Source organism: Carcharhinus amblyrhynchos, chromosome 18, assembly GCF_965287045.1.
Source record: "Carcharhinus amblyrhynchos chromosome 18, sCarAmb.v2.hapA, whole genome shotgun sequence".
In the NCBI taxonomy this organism is placed as follows: Eukaryota; Metazoa; Chordata; class Chondrichthyes; order Carcharhiniformes; family Carcharhinidae; genus Carcharhinus; species Carcharhinus amblyrhynchos.
In genome coordinates this window covers 18175055-18193434 of record NC_137341.1, presented here as the reverse complement: position 1 = coordinate 18193434, position 18380 = coordinate 18175055, and the positions used below count along the sequence as shown (strand labels likewise).

The window sequence follows — 18380 nt, the reverse complement described above, 5'->3', positions numbered from 1 at the left end:
AAGGGGGAGGGTGGCGGAGGGGTAGGTGGGATAGAAGGGGAGGAACGGGGAGGGAAGGTGGGAGAGGGGAGAGGGGAGAGGGGAGAGGGGAGGAACGGTGGGATGCTGCAATGCTTATTTTATGGATGATGACAAATCTTTAACCTGAGGACCAATGTCTCTACATCATAAAGAACAGTGACAGCTAGTGCATGTGGACAGTTTTGAAATTGCTGCATACCTCACTAGGATTGTGGAACAGGGAGCAAAGTAATGACCAGCTTTTAGAAATGGAAGTTTGTGTAACATGTGGTGATGTGAGTGCAGGAGAGGGGCTTGGGGCTGAAGGATAGTAGAGGGAGATTTATTCTGCATTGAACCAATTGGCTTTGATGTGGTATTAAGATATAGTAAATTATTACATCAGGGAAATGCCAGAACTCCAACATTCTACTACTTTTAAGCACAATTCCATCCTTCAAAAAATATAAACAAAGAAAAGTATGATTGGAGAATGTGAAAGGAAAACTGTCCAAGATTCCCAATGTCAACCCAAGCTGCAGGGAATCAAGGTTTTCTGGCGTTTTGCAGCTGCCATCAGTAACATTCAGATCACTTATTTCCATTCTCAATAACACATCCTGGATCTAACTACTGCAAGACTCTGATCACAGATAAATAACCACATCTGTATGATTTTACCTGTGATTCTTAGACAGGTAGATTACAGAAAGGACGATGTCCAACATACTAATTTCCATCAACATTTCACCAGGAATTGCTTCTGTCACGCACTGCAAAATCTGCTCACCTCAGCACAGTGTGGGAGGGGCTTATCCCCTGTGTGGGAGGGGCTTTTCCCGGAGTGGGAGGGACTTTTCCCGGTGTGGGAGGGGCTTTTTCCCAGGTGAGGGAGGGGTTTATTCTCAGGTGAGGGAGGGGTTTATTCTCACGTGTGGGAGGAGTTTATTCCCAGATGTGGGAGGGGTTTATTTCCAGGGGTGGGAGGGGTTTGTTCCCAGTGTGGGAGGGGATTATTTCCAGGGGTGGGAGGGAATTTGGAAAGTGTTAATTTTTTTGCTTTGAACTCAGGCCATTTCCAAGTGGAAATTCCCAGTGTTCTGCAGTCAGTGGCAGCTGTCGGAGTGTGAGGCTGTGTGTGACTCCCCTCTCTGCCTATCTGTGTGTCTGGCTGTGTGCGTGTCAGTCTGTGTATCAGTCTGTCTGTCTGTGTGTGTCTGTCTGTCTGTGTGTCAGTGTATCTGTGTGCAAGTCTGCCTGTGTGCCTGTGTGTCAGTCAGCCTGTCAGTGTGTCTGTCTGTCAGTCTGTCTGTCTGTGTGTGTCTGTCTGTCTGTGTGTCAGTGTATCTGTGTGCAAGTCTGCCTGTGTGCCTGTGTGTCAGTCAGCCTGTCAGTGTGTCTGTCTGTCAGTGTGTCTGTCAGTGTGTCTGTCTGTCAGTGTGTCTGTCTGTCAGTGTGTCTGTCTGTCTGTGTGTCAGCCTGTCAGTGTGTCTGTCTGTCAGTGTGTCTGTCAGTGTGTCTGTCTGTCTGTGTGTCAGCCTGTCAGTGTGTCTGTCTGTCTGTGTGTATTTCATAGTGACTCCCAGTCAGTTTTCTGCCTCATTTCTCCCGGGGTGAGATCCGGGCAGACTGCTTCTGTCTCTCTGTCTGTATATACATCTCTCTTATCATCTCCTTTCCCAAACTCTTGCTCCTGGCTCTTCTCACAAAGTGTTTCTGTTCGTTCTCGCTTCTCCCGCGGATCTGCTCTCCGACTTTTTAAAAATAGCTCTGTAAACTTTTCTTTCTGAGTTCAGTATCTGTGCTTCATGCACCTTCTTCTCTCCCTGCCTCTCGGTCTCCTTAACCTCCTTATCTATCTGTTCTCCTCACCTCCCTCTCTATACTTTCTCTTTCACTTTTCTTCCCTCTGATTTCCCTCTCTCCTCTCTTTCCCCCTTATCCCGGATTTCCTGGTAGCCGGCTTCTTTCTGTCTGCTGCTCAGTGGAGTGGCCATGGCCGCGATCAAAGCGCTGCAGCAGTGGTGTAAGAAGCAGTGTGAGGGATATGGAAATGTGGAGATCACCAACATGACAACTTCGTGGCGGGATGGACTCGCTTTCTGTGCGATCTTGCACCACTTCAGACCCGACCTCATGTAAGCCGGAGATTCACAGCGAATCCTTCCCCAAATGGGGAAGGAGCAACTCATGTTTCTTCCTGTGTGTGTGTGTGTGTGTGTGTGTGTGTGTTAGAGGGAGAGGGCAAACAGCACCAACTTTAATGCCCCCAGACAGAATAGACTAATACCCTCAGGCTGGGGTTGAGCCGCACTCGAACCCCCTCCTTTGCCACCCAATAACCTGGCTTAACCCGCTCCGCCGTCCGCGGCAAAAATGGGGAAATAATGTATCTTGAGTTTTGGTGACATTTTACATCTTGGCACTGGGAACAGGGATGAAATTCCCCAGGCTTCAGTACTTTGGGAATGGGGACAAGGATGTACCATCTGCATGTTTGAACAGCTGGAGAGGGGATCTGATCTGTAAGGCAGGGCTAGCAGGAGGAATTCCCAGTTTAGTGTGTGCAGAGCTGGCCAGTTTGTGCGATACCTTGTCTAATGTGGAGTTTTGGTGATAACTCGGTCAGACTGGGCGGCTGTGTGTCCATGTACACGTGTGTGTACATCCAGCCCTTTCCTGCTACTGTTCCCGGTCTGAGTTTTAGCGCCGCTTTTCCTGAGGGAAGATTTCTTTCCAAGGGCTGATGTTTGCGCCAGTGGTGTTGTTAATGGTGAACAGCTGCAGGGGAGCAGGAAGCTATTCCGGAGAGAATCTGGCCTGGGAATTCCTGATATTGAGCAATTTCAGTAATATCTGTAAAATTAGCAATTACAATGCGGCATTCTTTTAGCAATCATCAAATTCCTCTCTTCCTGCTCGGCCTCTTCCAGATGTGGCGGCACCAAATGGGTTACTCAGCCAGAGTGTCAGATCTTATCTAAACAGATGTGGCAGCTGTAACTTCACACAGCAAGATCCCACAAAGGGCAGGGACGCAACTGGAGTTTGTGGTCGTGGGGATTAGGAACCAGCCTGTGAGAGGTGGGGGGGGGGGCGGCGTTTGGGATGGGTGTAGGGAATGAGGAGTTATTTTGGGATGAGTTATTGGGAATGGAGAGTGATTTTGGGAAGGGATGTTGAGGATGGTGACTGATTTTAGGGTGGGGTGTTGGCAATGCAGTGGTTCTGGGATGCTGTTGGGAATGGACTGTGATTTTGGGATGGGGCTTTGGTGCTGGAGTTGGGGATGAGGAATGATTTTGGGATGATGTTGGGATGGAGAGTGATTTTGGGATGTAGTGTTGGGGATGGAGTGAATTTGAGATGGGCTGTTGGGGATGGGGAGTGATTTTGGGGTGGGATGTTGGGGATGGGGAGTGATTTTGGGGTGGGATGTTGGGGATAGAGGGTGATTTTGGGATGGGCTGTTGGGAATGGGGAGTGATTTTGGGATGGACTGTTTGGGATTGGAAATGTTTTTGGGAGGGAGTGTTGGGGATGGGGAGTGATTTTGGGATGGGGTGTTGGGAATGAAGAGTGATTTTGGGATGGACTGTTTGGGATTGGGAATGTTTTTGGGATGAGGTGTTGGGGATGAGGAGTGATTTTATGATGGGGTGAAGGGGATGGAATGATTTTGGGATGGGGTGTTGGGGATGGAATGATTTTGGGGTGGGGAGTTGGTGATGGGAGATGATTTTGGGATGGGGCGTTGGTGATGGAGTGATTTTCGAGTGGGGTGTTGAGAATAGGCAGTGATTTTGGGATAAGGTGTTGGGGATGAGGATGATTTTGGGATGGGGTGTTGGGGATGGGGGTGATTTTTGAATGAGATGTTGGGGATGGAATGATTTTTTGATGGCGTAGTGAGAATGGAGAGTGATTTTGGGATGGAATGTTGGGAAAAGGGAGTGATTTTGGGATGAGCATTGCAGATGGGGAATGATTTTGGGATGGGGTGTTTGGGATGGAGAATGATTTTGGGATGGGGTGTTGGCAATGGGGAGTGATTTTGGGATGGAATGTTGGGAATAGGGAGTGATTTTGGGATAGGGATGGGGTGTTGCAGATGGGGAGTGATTTTTGGGATGGGGTGTTGGGGAAGGAGTGATTTTGGGATGCAGTATTCAGGATGGAGAATGAGTTTGGGATGGGGTGTTGGCAATGGGGAGTGATTTTGGGATGGGGTGTTGCAAATAGAGTGATTTTGGGATGGAGTGTTTGGAATGTGGAGTGATTTTGTGATGGGCTGCTGGGAATAGAATGGTTTTAGGTTGGAGTGTTGAGGATGGAATGATTTTGGGATGGGGTGTTGGGGATGGAGTGATTATTGATGGGGTGTTGGGAATGGTGAGCGACTTTGGGATGGGGTGTTTGGGATCTGGACTAATTTTGGGATGGGGTGTTGGGAATGGGGAGTGATTTTAGGATGGGGTGTTGGGAATGGGAAATGATTTTGGGAAGAAGTGTTGGGGATGGTGAGGAATTTTGGGATGAGGTGTTAGGGATGGAGAGTCTTTGGGACAAGTTGTGGGAGATGGTGGTGATTAACAGGCGAATGAGAACCTGTAATTGTTTCAGCTTTGATGAGGGTTTGGCAGCGATAAGATGGAGAATTGAGGTTGGGAAACCTGGTAGTATGAGTTTCTTTGATTCTGGGATAGGAAATGATTAACAATGTTTTACTCTGTTTTTAAGCCGCAACAGAAAGTGATCAGTGTGGAGAGGTGGGAGGGATTGAATACTGGAGTTGGGGGAATAAAGGTTAAGGGGCTGGTTGGAGTGTCTGATCAACAGGAATTGGCAGTGCACCCATGTTAGATCCAGCAGGTGAGTTGGAAGGCTCTGACCCCTTGGCCCTGCAGACTCCTGCTTTCCTTTAGCTGCAGGGGTTCCTCCAGTCTGGTGTTCTGGCCAGCTTCAATTTAATTTGAAATCAGGGGACAAATGAGGCTGGCAACCTCAGGGGACTATTTAAATTGCCAAACTCACTCGCTGGGGGTCAACCCACCTGTGTTAAAACTTAAAGTGGTGGGTCGGTCTTGTGTTTGGGTCAAAATGCAGATTTCTAACACCTTATTCTCCCAAACAACCCTGTTCGAGGAGGTTAAAATTCCCTCCATAATTTTGAAATGATGAAGGACAAATCTTGGTGGGTGAAAGCTTTGCCTGTTTAATTCCTTCTACTTTAGTGCAAGTGTTAATATGTTTATTTTAAAGGAATTAATACCCCTGATTAAATTAGCTGCTAATTTAATCAGGGGTATTAATTCCTTTAAAATAAACATATTGGATTAGCTGCTAATCCAATTGCACTCCAACACATTCAGCAATTGCGCTCTAAGAATTGCCTCAAGACAGTGTGGGACCCATGCCCCTTCTCCTTCTCTGGAAATCACAGAGGCAGACTTTCACCTCCTCTGCAGGTTGTCTTCTGCCTTGTTAAGGGGCCCTTGTCTTTATTACTTCTCAGTGGTACAGTGCACTGAAATAAATTGCAATGAGTCTGTTGTGTCTCCCTGGGGTAGGATGGGTTCTGATTGATCCAGTGTTCCACTATTGTGGTTGAATGTCACAGGGCTGACTAAAATGGAAAGTTTTTTTTTAATCGTCAATATTTTTTAGGATGTTTATGCACCATCGGGAGTGGCTGGACCTGGGTCTAATCTCAAATCAGTGTTGCAAAGTGGTGTCTAGTGAGCGTGGGATTGGCTACTCAAACTCTTGCTGTGCCCATGCCCCCAATCTCCATTGACAAATGGAACACCAGGAATGCCAATGGATCAGAGGAACACAAGAGATAGGAACAGAAGTTTACCACATGGCCCATTGAACCAGTTGCTTCATTCAGTACAATCATGCCTGATTCTGGGCTTCAGTACCTTCCCACCTACTCCCCATATTCCATGGTTCCCTGAGAAATCAAAGTCTGTCTACCCCAGCCTTATATGTATTTAATAGTGGAGCAGCCACAACCCTATAGACTAGAGAATTCCAAAGATTCACAACCCTTTGAATGAAGAAATTTCTCTTCATCTCAGTCCTAAATAATTGACTATCCTGAGTGTGTGTCCCATGTTCCAGGTTCGCCGACCAGCAGAAACAATCTCTCAGGGTCTATGCTGTCAAGGCCCTTCCACATCTTGTATGTTTCAATCAGATCGGCTCGCATTCTTCTGAACTTCAGAGAATATAGACCCGACTTACTCAGCCTCTCATCACAGGATAACTCTCTCACTATAGGGACTAGTCTAGTGAACCTTCACTGTTGCACCTCCAATGAAAGTATATCCTTCCTTAAATATGGAGACCAAAACTGCACACAATACTCCAGACGTTGTCTCACCAAAATCCTGTGCAATTATAGCAAGACTTCCTTATTCTTGTACTCTAATCCCCTTGCAAAAAAGGGCAGCACAGTGATTAGCACTGCCACTTCACAGCACCAAGGACCCGGGTTCAATTCTCAGCTTGGGTCACTATCTGTGTGGAGTTTGTGTGTTCTCCCCATGTCTGTGTGGGTTTTCTCCGGGTGCTCTGACTTCCTCCCACATTCTGAAAGACGTGCTGGTTAGGTACGTTGACCCGAACAGGCATTGGACTGTGGCGACTAGGGGAATTTCACAGTAACTGTAGCCTGGAATCCACTTGTGATCTTTCCTCCATTGAGATGCTGCTATTCCAGACTGTTATAGACCTCCATGTGAAATGAATGGGAAATGAGCAAACAGCAAGGGGATAAATCCAGTGGCTGTGATTGGCCAAGGAAAAGAATTGAGGGTCAATCACAGGACTTGGAGGGGAGACACACCCATTTCCAACCCACTGAGAGAAAAAGAATAAGTTTCTTAGAACAGCTAGTTAATACAGACAGCACTGAGGAGAGTGCCAAGGATATGATTGTGTGATTGTAATACAGAGCCTCATTGATTCAGATGGTATCCTACGTTTTAAACATTTACTATAGCGCGAGAAACACTTCAGAAATAGGATTGTTGCAGTACTCTCAGTTAAAACTTTGATGCTAGCAACATAACTTGCACCAAGTTCTCTTCACCCTTTACTCTTGTGCCTGTTGATCTACAAAGGTTCCTGATTCAGCAATACCTGTCCAGCTGATCCTGTGTAACATTAAAATATCTGATTGGATCATTGCCAGCGACACCAAAAGTAATGTTATTGCCTGTGTCCTTATCTGTCTATGTCCTCTTCCCTTAATGCCTTTCTCTCTCTGCTACCCCTCTCTCTGCTTTCCCCCCCTCTCTCTCTGCCTCTCTCCCCCCTCTGTGTCTCTGTTTTACTCTATCTCCCTTTCTGTCTCTCTCTCTCTCCCTGTGCCCATCTCTCTCTGTGCCCATCTCTCCCTTTGCCCCTCTTCCTTCTCCTCCTCTATCCATCTTCCTATGTCCCCCTCTCCCTCTCCCTTTTCTCCCTTTCCCTCTGCCCCTCTCTTTCCTCTCTCTGCTTGAGCCCATGTCACTCTGCGTGTGTTTGTGTATGTGTCTTTCTCCCTCTCTCCCTCTGTACATCAAGCCTGGAATCTTCAATGAATGACTAAGAGTAACTGACAGTATACAAACTGGACAGACAACCTGTAAAGACTGATTCATTGTTATAACCGCTCCACTAATTAAACACTAAACTGTGTTTACCAAGGGAACTAAAGTCTTGAAGCAAGGTTTCATTTCTGCTGTGATATTGACAACACAAATCCAGATCAGTTCCTTAAACACTGGAGTGAAGTTGAATAGTCTGCTTGTTTTGGGATCCAGTGATCTGTGCTGCCGGTCTCTGGCAAGTGAACTTAACTGAAGTGTTTTTCAATGGCTGAGTTTGCTGAAGCTCCAACTTCAGAGGATGCACTCCCCATACATGTAGTTGCAGTGCCTCTGTGATGTCCCAGGTAGCTACCTGCATCAAAGATGGTGCACTCCCCACACATGTAGTTGCAGTGACTCTGTGATGTCCCAGGTAGCTACCTGCATCAAAGATGGTGCACTCCCCACACATGTAGTTGCAGTGACTCTGTGATGTCCCAGGTAGCTACCTGCATCAAAGATGGTGCACTCCCCACACATGTCAGGACTTTAATGTTTGACAAAGTCCCACACAAGAGATTATCGTGCAAGATTAAAGCGCATGGGATTGAGGGAAGTGTATTGAGATAGAGACTTGGTAGAGAGAAAACAAAGAGTAGGAATTAATGGGTGCTTTTCAAATCAGCAGGCAGTAACTAGTGGGGTGCCACAAGGATCAGTGCTGGGATCCCAGCTATTCACAATATATATGAATGATTTGGATGAGGGAACAAAAAGTAATATCTCAAAGTTTGCAGGTGATACCAAGTTGGGAGGGTGAACTGTGATGTGGATGCAGAGATCCTTCAGAATGATCTGGACAGGTTGGGCGAGTGAGCAAATCAATGGCAGATGCAATATAATTTGGATAAATGTGAGGTTATTCACTTTAGAAGCAAAAACAAGAAGGCAGATTACTACCTGAATGGCTGTAAATTGGGACAGGGGAGTGTGCAGAAGGATGTGGGTGTCCTTATGCACCAGTCACTGAAGGTAAGCATGCAGATGGTAAAGAAGGCAAATGGCATTTTGGCCTTCATTGTGAGTGGTTTCGAGTACAGGAGCAGAGATGTGTTGCAATTATACAGGGCCTTGGTGAGGCCACATCTTGAGTATTGTGTGCAATTTTGGCCTCCTTTTCTGAGGAAGAATGTTCTTGCTCTCAAGGGAGTTCAGTGAAAGTTTACCAGGCTGATTCCTGGGATGGCAGGACTGACGTATGAGGACAGATTAAATAGGTTAGAATTGGTTTCACTGGAGTTCAGATGAATGAGGGGGGAATCTCACAGAGACTTATAAAATTTAAACAGGACTAGACTTTGTAGATGATCCCAGAACCAGGGGTCACAGTCTGAGGATTTGGGGTAGACTGTTTAGAATGGAGATTAGGAGACATTTCTTCAGCCAGAGTGGTGAGCCTGTGGAATTCATTACCATAGGAGGTAGTTAATGCCAAAACATTGAATGTATTCAAGAGGTGGCTGGATACAGCACTTGGGGCAAATGGGATCAAAGGTTTAGGGGGAAAAGCAGGATTAGGCTATTGAGTTGGATGATCAACCATGATAGTAACAAATGGTGCAGCAGGCTTTGAAGGGCCAAATGGCCTCCTCCTGCTCTTACCTTCTTTGTTTCTATGTTTCTATGTAGTTGCAGTGCCTGTGATGTCCCAGGTAGCTACCTGCATCAAAGATGGCTCACTCCCCACACATGTAATTGTGGTGCCTATATGAAACCTCAGGAAAAAAAATTACCCCATGAGATTGAAACTACAAACAATCCTGTGCCTTATTCTCTTCAAAAAACACCTCCCCTTTTGATAAAAATGATAATATGGAAGTTGATTGTGAAATGGATAATTATGGTTCAAGATTGAGTTGATTCCTGCAATAAGCATTTCAAGATGTTTTTATAATACTCAAGAAAGAAGCACTTGCCTGATCTGATGGGAGAATGGCAGGAATTTGAATAATTAGAGTGGACAGCGTGCTGCTTTACTCTCTAACTAATCCAGGTTATAACTTTCCTGGAGAGCATGTGATGGGATAGTGTCCAGGGCAGTTCCCTCTGTGTTTACATGGTGCTGAGGTGAGTTGGAGGCAGTGAAAGTTCAGGGGAGTGGGAGGTGGTGAGAGTCCAGGTCATTGGTGAGAGGGTAGATTCTGACAGACCACTATTGCCAGCAGCTGATGGGCACACAGTAATGGTGCCAGTAGTGGGGAAAACTGTGCTGCCAGGTGCAGTGGGTGCTAAGTGCGTCTGTGCGAGTGTTCCTGTCAGGCTGCAGGAGTTACAGTGTTTCTCAATTCATTGGGAAACTCGTTAGATCTGGTAGATTTCAGTTCCTGTTATAAACCACATTTTAATTTCCAGGAAGCATAATGTAGCAATGACAGTCAGGCCATGTTAATGTGGAAATGGGGATGATCTGAGCTGCCTTTTAATAATAATCATTGTAGAGAGAGGCTTCTGGATGCGTATTGGTACCCAGGTCCTCCCCTTCTCTTCAGTAGCTGAGTTTCGGGTTCTAGGGTTGCCAACACGGCTGGGTCATATTCCCAGATATTTCATTACATGAACCTCCCACCTCCATTCACCCCTCTCCATTTGAACAGTCTGTTCCCCATCTCCAATATCTTTCTAACTAATAAGCAAATGTGTTAAAAGATAATTGAAGAAAAATGCTGAGGAGCTTTCATCCTCCCTTCTGATTCCTTTTCTCTCTGAAGGTTTGCTGCATTCAGGAAATTAATCTTTACTTTCTGGAAACCTCGGGGCAATCTGCAGGCTTGGGATTATTTACTGGGAATGGACACTCAGTGAAGGATCTCTCTCCTTTACCTCCACTCATACCCGAGCTTTCCCCCAGTCTGCCTCACCAATCTCTGTGCACTCTGGTTCCATCACTTGTGGTTAGTGTTGTCCTTTTGACATTATTTTGCCTCTCAGTACCAGAGTGAATCTCCATTAAACACTGAAGTCAGCATCTACACAAAGATCTCAGCTTGTTTCAGTTGGGTAATTTCTGATGTATTATAGGGCAGAAAGGACAGGCAGTGCCCAGGGATGTCCCTCTGTAATGGAGGTAATGTAGGTCATTCATGTAAGGAGGATTCTCATTTATTTCTGAAGCAGCTGCTATGTCCAGCAGCCCCACGGGTCTTGTTGCAGTTGCTAGGAATTGTTGGGGTTGACATTCCGGTTGACGTTCTGGGTATTCCATTCTCATGGTTCGAAGGGGGGAAGAAGGACATTCATTCTAAATGTGCATCAATAAATTAACATAAGGACGAGCCTGAATAAGTCCTGGAGTCCTGCTGGGAGATTTTAGCAGTGAAACTTTGCGCTCCAGTTGTGGCAGACTGTCCAGGAAGGCATCACATCCAACACCAGACCTGCCCTCTGGTAACATTCATTTGTGAGCAGCTTTCAGTAGGAGGGTGGGGTAGGGCTGTTCATTGGGGAGATTATTTCTCCCCTTTCAGTTCATCTCCTAAATAATATGGGCCAAATAGGGTTAGCTTAGATGGGCAGCATGGACCAGGGTGGGCCGAAGGGCTTGTCTCCATGCCTTAGATTCTATGATTTTATGATGATTTCAATGTCACACGGAGAATTTATGTGTTTTCTTATTGCACATGATCAGTGTGCTTTGTGTATGAGGGATGTGTGTGAAAATATTTTCCGTAGCAATCATCTTGTGACTTTAAAAATAAGGATGGTTATTTATTACCACAAATTTCCCTTGGAAGTTAAAAGTGTGACATCTCACTCACTCATCTCACATATACTATTACTCACATAAGAATTAGATGCAGATGAGGAAAAAAAAATTAAAATTGATGTTAGTCTCTCGTGGCAGGCCTGTAGTCTATTAGATGAGTTGATGCTTTAAGAACATAAGAACATAAGAAATAGGAGCAGGAGTAGGCCATCTAGCCCTCCGAGCCTGCCCCGCCATTCAATAAGATCATGGCTGATCTGTCGTGGCTCAGTTCCACATTCCCGCTTTCTCCCCATAACCCTTAAGCCCCTCTCTTATCAAAAACCCATCAACCCGCGTCTTAAAAATATTTAGCGAGGTAGCCTCCACCACTTCAACGGGCAGAGAATTCCAGAGATTCACCACCCTTTGAGTGAAGAAATTCTTCCTCAACTCCATTCTAAACCGCCCCCCCTTTATCTTGAGGCTGTGCCCCCTAGTCCTACTATCCTTTCTGAGCGGGAAGAGTCTCTCCACCTCTATCCTATCCATCCCATTCATCATCTTATATGTCTCAATGAGATCTCCCCTCATTCTTCTAAACTCTAACGAGTACAAGCCTAGTTTATTCAGCCTCTCCTCATAGCTCAACCCCCTCAACTCCGGTATCAGCCTAGTAAACCTCCTCTGCACTCCCTCCAAGGCCAAAATATCCTTGCGTAAGTACGGCGCCCAAAACTGCACACAGTACTCCAGCTGCGGCCTCACCAATGCCCTATACAGCTGCAGCAAGACCTCCCTACTTTTATATTCAATCCCCCTCGCTATGAAGGCCAGCATCCCATTCGCCTTCCTGACCACCTGCTGCACCTGCAAGCTGGGTTTTTGCGACTCATGCACAAGGACCCCTAGGTCCCTCTGCACCGTCGCCTGCTGCAGTTTTTCGCCACGTAAGTAATAATCCTTCCTACCATTATTCCTACCAAAGTGGACCACCTCGCACTTGCCAACATTAAATTCCATTTGCCAGTTCCTGGCCCATTCGCCCAGCCTATCTAGATCCTTCTGCAGACTCTCCACACCCTCCGCACAATTTGCCGTTCCACCAATCTTGGTGTCATCAGCAAATTTCGACACCATACACTCGGTTCCCTCCTCCAGATCGTCTATATAAATGGTAAATAGCTGAGGCCCCAGCACCGACCCCTGGGGCACTCCACTAGTCACCAACCGCCAATCCGAATAGCACCCATTGACCCCCACTCTCTGCCTCCTATTTGACAACCAATCCTCTATCCACGCTAACACCCTACCCCCAACTCCATGCCCCCTTACCTTCTGCAATAACCTCTTGTGAGGTACCTTGTCAAACGCCTTCTGAAAATCAAGAAAGACCACATCCACCGGCTCTCCTCTATCCACTGCCCTAGACACATCCTCATAGAACTCCAGTAAATTTGTCAGACACGACTTCCCCTTAACAAAACCTTGCTGCGTCTGCTCTATCAAGCAATTCCCCTCAAGATGCCTCGCTATTTCCTCCTTGATGACGGATTCTAAGATTTTACCTACAACAGACGTTAAACTAACAGGCCTATAATTCCCTGCCTTTTGCCTGGCACCCTTCTTAAACAACGGCGTAACATTAGCCGTTTTCCAATCTTCCGGCACTTTCCCGGAATCCAGCGACGTCTGGAAAATAACCACCAAGGCATCCACTATCACCGCCGCCATTTCTTTCAGAACCCTCGGATGCATTCCATCCGGTCCTGGGGACTTGTCCACAATCAGCCCCTCCAGTCTGTCGAGGATCGCCTCTCTAGTAACAGTAATGTCATTGAGACTCTCCAGTCCTACCACCTTTCCATCTCTAACACCCGGCAAATTATTCACGTCCTCCTCCGTGAAGACCGAAACAAAAAAGTTATTCAAGATCTCAGCCATATCCCCATCCCCTACCACTAAGTCCCCCTTCTCATCCTCTAAGGGTCCAACGTTCACCCTAGCCAGCCTCTTCCTTTTTATATATTTATAAAAACTCTTGCTATCCTTTTTTATATTAAGCGCTAGCCCAGCTTCATAGTTTCTCCTACCCTTCTCTATCAACTTCTTTGTCAATCTTTGTTGACATTTAAATCTCTCCCAATCCTCTTCTTGCCCACTACTCTTAGCTACTCTAAACGCCTCCGCTTTTAATTTAACACTTTCCTTCACCTCCTTCGTTATCCACGGCTTATTACCTCTCCTCCTACGGTCCTTTTTGACCATCGGAATAAATTCCTGCTGAGCACCAAGAAAGACCTCCTTAAAGATCCTCCACTGCTCCTCACCAGACCTACCTTCCAACGCACTCCCCCAGTCCACATTCGCCAATTCTTCTCTCATCCTACTGTACTCCCCTCTGTTCAAACAAAGGACGCGTGTCTGGGAACCCACTTTCTCCTCCTCCATCTGCACCAGAAACTCCACCATACAATGATCACTCTCCCCAAGAGGATCCTTCACCGCAAGGTCCCTAATTCTACCCGCCTCATTACATATCACCAGATCCAAGATAGCTCGCTCCCTCGTCGGCTCCAACACACACTGTTCAAGGAAACTATCCCGGCAGCATTCCAAGAACTCCTCCTCGAGCCCACCGTGTCCAACATGGGTCGACCAATCAATATGTAGATTGAAATCCCCCATAACTACGGCCGTCCCATTCCTGCACGCTGCACTTATTTGCGCGTTAACAGCCCACCCCACCTCCAGATCATTATTCGGGGGCCTATAGACAACACCCACCAGCGTCTTCCTTCCTTTGCTGTTCCTAATCTCTACCCACAACGATTCCACGTTCTGCTCTTTGGTTCCTATATCATCCCTTGCTACCACCCTGATGCTATCCTTAATCAGCAGAGCTACGCAGTCAAAGTAAAGGTTTTTTAAAGCAGAGGATTCTTACTAAGATGCAAGATGTCTTGTAGTGTGATAAGTTTGACAGCTTAAGAGTTTGCAACAGCCAGTGTCATTGTATCTGAATGACCTATTCAATTTGAAATGACCCTTTTGAGTTAGTTTCATAAAGTCAACATCAGACTGGAAAGTTCATTTTGTTCCTTCTTGTGACAAGGAAGTGTTTCAGTTCATGAGAGGAGTCAGACGATCCTCAAATGGCCATCCTTTTGTAGCCTTCCGTGTGTTTTTTAAAGGTGTGGTCCAGGATTCTCCCCAAAAATTCTAAGTGCTGAATTCGCATAAAAACGGGAGTAAAGGCCACTGTTTTTTCTCAGCGAGATTTTCAAAATAAATCTCCCATACTGGCCATTGCAGAGGGTCCTTTTGCGAATCATGATGAAAATCCGGGGGTGGAGCTATTCCCACTGGAGTGGTTGGCAGCATAGCACTGAGCAGGCCACTGTACATGTGCCAATCTGTCAGCACTGAGATTGATAAATGCGCAGTAGCCCACCCCCTAGATTTTATGATTTCTATGACTCAGGGATGTGTCCAGCCCAGCCCTGACGCCCTCCCCACACTGCACGCCCCCCACCCCTGGCCTCGGTCTCCCTGACCAACCCCCCACCCACCCCAGGTAGGCTGACCACCGCATCACCTCTCCCCCCTGCACCCCAGTGTCTAACCCGTTCAGCCCTGCCCTCCCTCTGTTACCGATCCCAAGTACAGAGTGGGAGCAGGACCCTTCACCCCCACCAATTGCCCCATCTAGCCTTGCTCCCTTGGCATTGCCCGAATCCTGGTGGGAAGTGCCAAGGTGCCCCTTGGGCATTGCCACTTACCTCTTGGGCAGTGCCAGGGGCCCAGGCTGGCACTGCCAGGGAGTACCCCCCCCCTTATCCCCAACCTCCTGAGGGGCCTTCATGGCTTCCCTTCAGTGCAGCGGGGTCGGGCCGCCAGCTCCCTACAGAGCCGGTGGCACGAGCCCGCTGGAATGAAGGGGTAGTTGGGAGCTGTTGTAGACCTTGCTGGAGTGAACCACTCCTGGCCAGTGAGGGGGGTGGGTGGGTGGAGGAGGTTGGGGGGGGGGCTGCGGTTTGGGGGTGGGGGGGGTGGTGGAGGAGGTGGGTGGATTTGTGGGGGGGGTGGTGGAGGAGGTGGGGGTGGTGGTGGTATGGGATAGGGGGCCCAGAGACTTCAGTCCTGCATCCACTAATCCTATTAAAATATAGATTTAAATAGTTTAATCAGCTCCACGCTCCTAACGATGCTGGAAATCCAGTGGCCAGGAACATGCATCTGCTGTTTGGCCTCTGCTGATGTTTCCAGGCCTGTGGCACTGCCAGAGTAGTGCAGTGGGTGGGGGAGTCACTCCCCTGAAGTCTTGACTGAAAGTTCATGGTATTCTGGGACATGTCACTAGTCATAATTGAGCTTCATTCTAGCATCTTGAAGTCATCAGTAGTGAGTAGCTAAGGTCAGCCCCAAGATGGCTTGAAATAAAGACAGAAAATGCTGGAAAATCTCAGCAGGTCTGACAGCGTCTGTGGGGAGAGAATAGTGCCAACGTTTCGAGTCTGGATGACCCCACCTTCCCCCACCCCTCCCCATATCCCTTGATTCCTTTAGCCCCAAGGGGTATAGAAACACTTGCTGCAATGAGTAGTGAAAATCTTGAGCCTCTTTCTCCTTTATAAATCTGTTGGACAAGGTCGCAGAACCAAACTGAAAAGATAGGGTTCTGATATAAATCAGCCAAGGTCAATGGCAGAACAAGTCAGAGGAGTTGACTGTCTTCCTCCTGTTTCTCCATTGCAGTGACAGCCTGACCCTGCGATGAGAGGTAGCTCATTGCTGTCTCAGACTTTCTTTCGGGTTTGACCATTTTAAGTCACTCCAGGAAAGCGGTAATATGATTTTATAAATTGGCAGAAGCTCGTGAAAAGAAACACTACACCCATTTAATCTCCTCCCACCAGCCCCCCCCCCCCACCACCGCCGCGTTTTGTTTTGAAACACACAGATGGAGATAGATTGCACTGAGCTACCATTCATCCTGTGTGAAATCTGTGGGCAGTAATTAAAATTCCTCATTCCCCACATTCCCTGAACTTGCATAGTTCTGTCCTGTGGGGAATGTCCTTTTGTAAAAGAAAAGGGACTTCTGAGGACTGATGTTTACCAGGATTCCTATTACAGATGGTTAATTGCTGCCTGAAAGATTGTCAGTAAAACACAGGCGACCCAGAAAGAAGGAAGTTGTATTTGTACAGTGCTTTTTACCCTCTCATACTATCCCAACATAGCTTCACAACCAGTGCCATACTTCATTGAAGTGTAGTCGCTATTTATAATGTAGGGAATGCGACATTCAATTTGCACAGAGCAAGATCCCACTAATGTTAATGTTTTGCTATTGTGATGCTGGCCAGGACCCCAGGGGAGAACCTCCCTGCTGTTCTGTGAAAGGCAGCTCTGAACTACAAAGGATCATTGCAAAATGTGTTTAATGCACACTTCCCACAGAGTTAGTTAGAGTCTGGAGTTGCTACAGTAACTCTAGCCAGCGTTGTTTGACTGTTATGTTCTGTTGTGTAGTTTTTAAAATAGGATTTTTGTTTTTAGTCATTGAGTGCCCCCCGGCATTTGATATTAACCACCCTCTCCTCATGTCCTTCCTACAACATTCAGCCCAGATGTAAACCCAGTAACACCATACAGCCACACCTAATTTATGTTAAAATATTCTTTTCCAAACATGGGAGAGTTAAAGAACTTTGGTGCCTAATATTTGCATTGCTTTTTTACATCTTTGGTTAATGATTAATGGAAACATTTAACTGATCAGCTGGTTTCGATGAATAATCTAGTGCGATAGCATTTCTTTTCCTTTCTCCCTTTTCTTTTCAAGTATTGATCTGAGGTATAGCTGTCTATTCTAATTTTGAACGATTCTTGGAATCTGCAGAAGTAATATTTGCGCTACGCAAGTGCCAGGCAATGACCGTCTCTAACAAGAGGGGATATGGCCATCGCCCTTTGACATTACCATTACTGAATCTCCCGCTATCAACACCCTGGGGGTTACCATTGACCAGAAACTGAACTGGACCAGCCATATAAATACTGTGGCTACCAGAGCAGGTTAAAGGCTGGGAATTCTCTGGTAAATAACTCACCTGCTGAGTCCCGAAAGTCTGTACACCATTTACAAGGTACAAGTCAGGAGTGTAATGGAATACTGTCCGCTGGCCTGGGTGAGTGCAGCTCCAACAACACTCAAGAAGCTCAACACCATCCAAAGCAGCAGGTCCAGTTACGACTCCTTCCACTAATATTCACTCCCCCATCACCAGCGAACAGTGGCAGCCGTGTGTACCATCTACAAGATACACTGCAGGAAGTCACCAAGGTTCCTTAGACAGCACCTTCCAAACCATGATCACTCCAGCCAGAAAGGCAAGAGTAGCAGGTACCTGGGAACACCACCACCCTTGGAGGTTCCCCTCCAAGCCACTTGCCCCCCTAAATCGGTATTTCTTCGCTGTCACTGGGTCAAATTTTGGAATTCCCTCCCTAATAGCTCTGTGGATGCACCAACACCTCAGGGACTGCAGTTGTTCAAGAAGGCAGATTACCAGCACCTTCTGAAGGACAACTAGGGATGAGCAATAAATGTGAATCTAGCTAATAATGCCCACATCCTGTAAATTAATAAAAAAAATCAATGTTTGATATGAAAATTGACTCATCATATGCCTTCCTCCTCTAACTCCCCTGTCCCATTAGCCGCTCGACATCTTCATCCTCATGGATCCTTCTTTCCCCACAATGAATGCAAAGCAATCCCACTGGATGATTTGTGGTTGTCGGTCTTATACTCTGTATTCTAAAGTGAAAATAAATTGCAACAGTGCCCTGGAGATTAGTCCTTAACTCTTGGAGACTCAAGTTTACAATCCAAGGTGACAGCGCTTGGCGCTGAAGCACCCTCCCTGCAGTATTGTGTTGTGCTGTCACTTCAGCTTCTGCCCTCAAGTCTTGGAGTGGGGTTTTAATTCACTCCTGCCTCGAAAGGCCAGCCAGGTTAGTGCAACCACCTGCCCTCTCACCGGGTA

General features: G+C 46.8%; 1 protein-coding gene across 1 annotated transcript in view; it reads left to right on the top strand.

The window, feature by feature from the left end:
* Positions 1 to 1545: 1545 nt before the first annotated feature.
* micall2a (mical-like 2a) overlaps positions 1546 to 18380 on the top strand; it is a 91142-nt gene continuing 74307 nt past the window's right edge. Inside the window, exon 1 of the mRNA XM_080206439.1 lies at positions 1546 to 2138. Coding sequence (XP_080062565.1) covers positions 1996 to 2138 — 143 coding nt within the window. The 5' untranslated portion in view covers positions 1546 to 1995. The remainder of the gene's footprint in view (positions 2139 to 18380) is intronic.